This window comes from Nicotiana tomentosiformis, chromosome 6, assembly GCF_000390325.3.
Source record: "Nicotiana tomentosiformis chromosome 6, ASM39032v3, whole genome shotgun sequence".
Lineage (NCBI taxonomy): Eukaryota > Viridiplantae > Streptophyta > Magnoliopsida > Solanales > Solanaceae > Nicotiana > Nicotiana tomentosiformis.
Window position 1 is genome coordinate 3,846,141 of NC_090817.1, and position 7,118 is coordinate 3,853,258.

The window sequence follows — 7,118 nt, forward strand, 5'->3', positions numbered from 1 at the left end:
CTTTTATGCACCTAATTGTTATGTATCGTAGTTAACCCTTTTGAGCTTGTAATCCTATTTCTTTGGCAACTACAGTATAAGCCTTACCCATTTGTTTGAATTGACCATCTATTTGAACTTTTACCTCTCGTGAGCACTTAAATTTGTTATGAACTTTGTAAAAGGTAAAGTGTGGGGTGGTTGGTTTGGCTTTTGAGTGAAACTATTGAAATAAGGAGAAAGGTGCATTGTATTGAAAAAGTAAGAGCCACTTGAATTGAAAGAGAAAAGAAAAAAATATTGTATTATTGTGCAAAATATTCTTTGATAGTGGTAACTCTTGATGTAATTGTGCTTAAAGAAGTAGGGAGTTAATGTATATTAATCGTGAAGGTGGAGTTATGGCTTGACATAAGTGTGGGGTTTTAAATGGTCAATTGTATGTATTAAAGTACTTAGGGGGGTGTAGTCACTCTTATATCTAATTATATCCTACCCATCCCGCAGCCTACATTACAACCAAATGAAGTCCTACTTGATCCTTGACTGAATGAGATCAATTAGTAGAGTAGTACACTACGGGCAAGCCTATGGTACATCTTTTGTGGCATATGAATGTTGTTTCTGAGAGTGAGTGAATTCTTTCTATCTTGAGTTCTTAATTGTTCTTAAATTTTATTGTGTGTGGAATCACTACCAAAAAAACTAGAATTAGCTACGAATGTCGTCGCTAATCTGTCGCTAAATCGCCCGTAACTAGCAAAATTTCTTTATTATCTGTTGCTAATCCATCGCTAAATGAGATTAGCGACGGATTTTTCTATTTAGCTATAGAATTTATCCGTCGCTAAAACTAGATTTTTTTAGCAGTGAATTACTCTCTATTGTTGTGTGAGGGCATTTAATTCATGAAGGAAAGATAATGTCGTTGACCTATGTGTTAGAGTAAATGAGCGGGTTATAAATAATGCATGGTGCTTTTGAGTCAAATCTTGAGGCTAGGATATTACGGTATTGTGCTTAATCTGTTTTAAATATTCTTCGTGTGATGAGTTATGAGAGTTGTTTAAAAAGGTCGTGTCTATATGAAGTGTAATTTGATTGCTCGAGGACGAGAAAAGGTTTAAGTGTGGGGTGTTGATGGTTGGATATAATTAAGTATGTTAGTCGCTTATTGCACTCTAATTCACTGCACTTTATTCATGTTTGAGCTTTAATTGGTAGTGTTTTGCACTTATTGTGTATTTTATGCCTTGTAGGAGTGATTTCAAGCTATGTAGATATTGTGGAATGAATTAGAGTGATTTGAAGCTTTGAAGTCTGAGTAAAAGCCAAAAGGATCAAGCCAGGATCGTGTTCGGGGGTCGAGGACCAGGTCTGGACGTCAAAAATCGAAGTTTGGTTCGTACTCTGAGAATTCCCCACTGTCGCGGTGCATGGGGCAGCGCGCTTGGGCAATCCTTTATTGCCTGTCAAAAATTAGCTATCTGGATTTCCCCACTAATGCCCCACATGGCGCTTTGCCCCATGCGGCGCGCTTGTGTAATATTTACATAGTAAATGTCCTATTTCGGCTAGGAAAAGGTGATTTCGTTTGGGCCCGACCCTACTTGGTATAAATACATAGAAAAATATTATTTTCTGGACTTTTGACACATATTCGTTCTAAGGAAGCTAAGGAGGAGTTGGAAGGACATGAGCACAAGGATTTCATCATTCCTTCCTCACTCAAGACCCGAGTGTGGATTAAATTGTTGTTTTTCTATACTTTAATTTTATTTGTGATGAATTGCTCCATATCTATGGAGTAGTTCTCTTTAGGGTTTGATAAATTTGGTGTATTGATGATTGTTTGTGGATTATAACTCTAGTTTTATGTATTGAAGCATTTTTGGATGATTTAACTGTTGCATCTATATTCATTTGTTCAAGTAATCGAGAGAGGCATAACTTGTGATATCTTTGCATTATATTGTTGGTCGAGTTCATTAATTCTTCTTAGTAATCGAAAGAGGCAATTCGAATCATTGATTAAACCTAGATAGGAGAATAATAGAAAGAGGTTTTCCTAAAGACCAATGCACTACGCATTCTTGCATATCTTCACGTGCTTAAATTGGTTCATCCCGTAAGGTTAAGACATAATCAAGAGAGGAGTTTTTACTGAACGTTTGAACTAATAATTGAGTGAATTAGAGAGATTCACTTGAACATTAGAAGTGAATTATCTTTAGTTAGATCCCAAACAATTATCTTACACCTATCCTATCAACCCCTATTTCCTCCCACTGATAACTTCATTGCTTATCTTTGTTTTAATTGTCATTAGTCAATAGATTTAGACTCTTAGTTAATTTATTTAGAAATCATATACTTCTTAATTGTTGATCATCTTGGATAGCAATCAAGCTAAAAACTACGAGAATACTGTTTAAATCCAATCCATGTGGATACTATATTACACTATACTATATTTGACTAGCGAGCAGAATTTAAGTGTGTATTTTGTGCTCGTCAAAGACCGATGGAGTTGTTATAAGAGTGTTCGTGTGTTTCGAAAAGGATTTTTGGATATGATAGTGTTGTGAGTAACGGATAATTTTAGGTGGTGCTATGAATGCGAATTTGAACATTACGGATGTATAAGGGAAGTATTTGAGCGGTTACGGGACAAAGGGTAATCAATTGCAGATTATCGGTTACATTTGGGATGATTGAAGGATGAGAACATTGTGAACAGAAATCAGAGCGATAATTGCTCCTGTTTGTAGAATGATTACCTCCCGAGTTACCTGTAAAACTTAAAACACGATGCGCGCGAATATATATGGGTTATTGAAAAACTCTAAACATGATGCAAATTCCCTTCGGACCATGAGAGTTGTCTTTTGACGATGGGAATGATATCCTTATACCATGACGTCCCGGGCCATGAAGCGTATGATAAGGAATTCACAGGCCATGAAATGGTGTCCTGGGCCATGAGGATGGTTGCTCTGGACTATGACACCTTTGAATAATGATATAAAATTTCGAGAGATCCTCGGGCCATGGCATGATGTCTTTGGGCTATGAGGATGATGCCCTCAAACTATGACGCCTTCGGACAATGTGGCGATGTTTCAGCCCATGAAATGCAAAGATGCATAGATATTGATCGTTTGATAGAGGGAACAGCTGATGCTTAGTTGTATGCGAGAACGCGGAAAGACAGCGCTTAGCCTTGTGTGTAATGAGGGAAGTGTTTATCCCTATGCAGAGGAAGGCAGAGTTTAGCCTTATGTGATAATGGAGGCAGAGCTTAGCCTCGTGCAAAGAATGGAGACAGTGCTTAGTCTTATGCAAGGGAAGTCAGTGCTTAGCCTTATGCAATAATGGCGTCAATGCTTAGCCTCATGCAAGGAAAGGTGATGCTTAATCTTATGCAATGATGGAGGAAATGCTTAGCCTCATGTAATGTAGTGGAGACTGCTTAGTCTCATACAAGGGAATGAAGTGCTTAGCCTTATGTAAAGAATGGAGACAGTGCTTAGTCTCATGCAATGTAGTGGAGACAATGCTTAGTCTCATGCAAGGGAAGGTAGTGCTTAGCCTTATGTAAAGAATGGAGACAAGGATTAGTCTCATGCAAGGGAAGGCAGTGCTTAGCCTTATGCAATAATGGAGGCAATGCTTAGCCTCATGCAAGGAAAGGCAGTGCTTAGCCTTATGCAATGATGAGGGCAGTGTTTAGCCCTATGCAGGAAGAGCAACGGTTAAATATGAGAGGGGAAAATGATTCTTAGCTTGGCACGTTAGTTCTTGGTGACTTATGTCAGTGTGAAGATCGTGATCTTATTGTATGCATATATTTGCGGACGTGCTTGTTATGTCCATTGTGCCTGCATCCAAAGAAAAATCGTGAGTTTGGGGGGAAAGGTTGGTCCGTGCCTTCGATTCTTCGTTTTGTCTTTGCTCCTTGTCTTGAGGTCTTGTTTAAGTCACCCTGGGTAACGTCTGGCTACTACAGAAAATGAAATTTTCAAAAAATATGCATTTGTGACAGATCATTTATTTAAAAATGCAGTTGTTCAAAATATGTGATAATGCATAAAACAAATAAATTTTGAATAGGAGACTGTGACGCGCTTTGAGACATTGCAACCTCCTCAACTCGGAATTTTAAGGACCCTCCTCAAAATTCTCCCCCAGTTTATATGCCTACTTCTGGCAATGCATTTTTGGTGATCCTTGACATAATGAGATTGACGAACTCGAAATCTTGCCCAAGTTTCTGACCATATAGGGAAAAGAAGATTTTATTATGATGTAACCGAACCCACAGGGTTGCCTACATATCCCCTATTAAATATGAATCGGGTCAAGCATAGTTCAGGTTACATCAAATAGAAAGTGCAAATATAATCTTAAACATAATATCTCTTGACTACGTCTGAGTTGATAGGTTTTGGCCATATCTCTCCGTCTATCTCCACAAGTATAAGTGCTCCTCTTGTCAGTACTCGGTGAACCATTTAAGGGCCTTGCCAGTTGGGTGGGAATTTCCCCTTTGCTTCATCCTGATGCTGGAAGATCCGTTTCAGCACCAATTATCCAGGTGTGAATTGCCTCGATCTAACATTTTTGTTGAAAGCCCTTTCCATTCTATTCTGGTAAAGTTGACCATGACACAATGCGTTCATCCTCTTACCATCAGTGAGAGCCAACTGTTCATATAGGTTTCGTATCCATTCCGCGTCGCTGAGCTCGGCCTCTTGTATGATCCTTAAGGAAGGAATCTCCACTTCGGCAGGGATAACGGCTTCGGTACCATAGACCAGTAGATAGGGGGTTTCCCCAGTTGACGTACGAACTGGGGTGCGATACCCGAGCAAAGCAAATGGTAGCCTCCCATTCCATTGCTTGTAGTTGTCTGCCATTTTCCTCAATATCTTTGTGATGTTCTTGTTGGAGGCTTCTACGGCCCTATTCATCTGCGGCATGTATACTGTAGAATTTTGATGCTTGATCTTGAATGTTTCACAATAGCTTTCATCAAATTACTGTTGAGATTGGCGGCAATATCAGTAATGATTGACTCAGGTACTCTAAATCGATAAAAAATACGATCCCGGACAAAATCTTCTACGACCTTCTTAGTCACAGCCTTATAGGAAGCGGCTTCGACCCATTTTGTGAAGTAATCTATAGCCACCAAAATGAACCTATGTCTGTTTGAAGCTGCGGGTTCAATTGGTCCGATGACATCCATGCCCCAAGCAAAGAAAGGCCAGGGTGAACTCGTTGCATTAAGTTCGTTGGGTGATACTCGTATTATATTAGTATGTATCTGGCATGGGTGACACTTTTGAACATATTTGATGCAGTATGTCTCCATGGTCATCCAGAAATACCCTGCTCTCAATATTTTCTTGACCAGAATGAACCCGTTCATGTGAGGCTCGCAAGTTCTGGCATGTATTTCTTCAAGCAATCTAGATGCCTCATTGGCATTGACATGTCACAACAATACCAAATAAGGGGTCCTTCTATACAGAATTCCTCCACTCTGAAAGAAATGGATGGCCAATCTTCAAAGCATACGCTTCTGAGTATGTGTAGCATTCTCTGGGTATTCTCCTTTCTCCAAGTATTCCTTGATATCATGAAACCATACATTTCCGTCAAACTCTTATTCATCATGAGCACAATAAGATGGCTACTTACGAATTTCTATTGGGATAGGATCGATGAAATTTTTGTTTGGATGTTGTATCATGGAAGACAAGGTGGCTAATGCATCTGCGAACTCATTTTGAATCCTTGGAACATGTTTGAATTCTATATTTGTGAACCTCTTGATCAACTCTTGTACACAATGTAAGTATGGTAATATTTTAGTGTTCTTGGTAGCCCATTCACCTAGTATCTGGTGTACCAATAGATCAGAATCTCCGATTACCAGCAATTTCTGAACGTTCATGTCGATGGCCAACCTGAGTCCCAAGATGTAGGCCTCATATTCCGCTATATTGTTGGTGCACGGGAACCTGAGTTTTGTGGATACCGGATAATGTTGACTGGTTTCTGATACTAAAACAGCTCTGATGCCCACTCCCTCGAAGTTTGCTGCTCCATCGAAAAATATTCTCCAATATTCATATGTTTCAGCTATATCTTCTCCTACAAATGACACTTCGTCGTCGGGAAAATACATATTCAATGGTTTGTATTCTCCATCTACGGGGTTCTCTGCCAAGTGATCGTCCAATTCTTGCCCCTTGATTGCCTTTTGAGTCACATAAATGATGTCGAACTCACTTAGCAATATCTGCCACTTTTCTAACTTGCCTGTAGGCATGGGTGGTTTCTGAAAGATGTACCTCAGCGGGTCCATCCTTGATATGTGGTAGGTAGTGTATGCACAGAAATAATGTCTCAACTTCTGGGCTATCCATGTCAAAGCACAGCAGGTGCGCTCCAGTAAAGAATACCTGGCCTCGTAAGGTGTGAACTTCTTACTCAGATAGAATTTTGCCTGCACTTTCCTCACGGTTTCATCATGTTGCCTCAGAACGCAGCCAAAGGCTCCAATTAACATGGACAGATATAGCAGCAAAGGTCTTCCTGGTTCTGGCAGGACCAACATGGGCAGTTTAGATAAATACTCCTTGATTTTGTCGAAGGCTTTCTGCATTCTTCAGTCCAATTTTTCGCAGCATCTTTCCTCAGCATTTTGAAGATCGGCTCACATATCACCGTTGATTGTGCTATAAAACAGCCGATATAATTGAGGCATCCCAGGAAACTTATCACATCTTTCTTGTTCTTTGGCGGTGTAAAGTCTTAAATAGCTTTAATTTTTGATGGGTCTAGCTCAATACCACGGCAGCTGATGATGAAACCCAGCAACTTCCCAGCATGGACTCCGAAGGCACATTTTGCAGGGTTCAACTTCAAATTGTATTTTCTAAGTCGGTCAAAAAACTTCTTCATGTCTGCTATGTGATTTGAACTCCTTTTAGATTTGATGATAACATCATCTACGTACACCTCTATTTCCTTGTGTGTCATGTCGTGGAAGAGGGTCGTCATGGCCCTCATGTAGGTGGCCCCAGCATTATTCAAACCAAATGGCATCATTTTATAACAGTATATCC

The 7,118-nt window shown here is 39.7% G+C and overlaps 1 protein-coding gene across 1 annotated transcript; it reads right to left on the reverse strand.

Annotated features, from left to right (window-relative positions):
- Positions 1–5,677: 5,677 nt before the first annotated feature.
- LOC138893505 (uncharacterized) lies at positions 5,678–6,655 on the reverse strand. The gene has a single exon (XM_070178109.1). The coding sequence runs from the start codon at positions 6,653–6,655 to the stop codon at positions 5,678–5,680; it is 978 nt and encodes a 325-aa protein (XP_070034210.1).
- Positions 6,656–7,118: the final 463 nt, after the last annotated feature.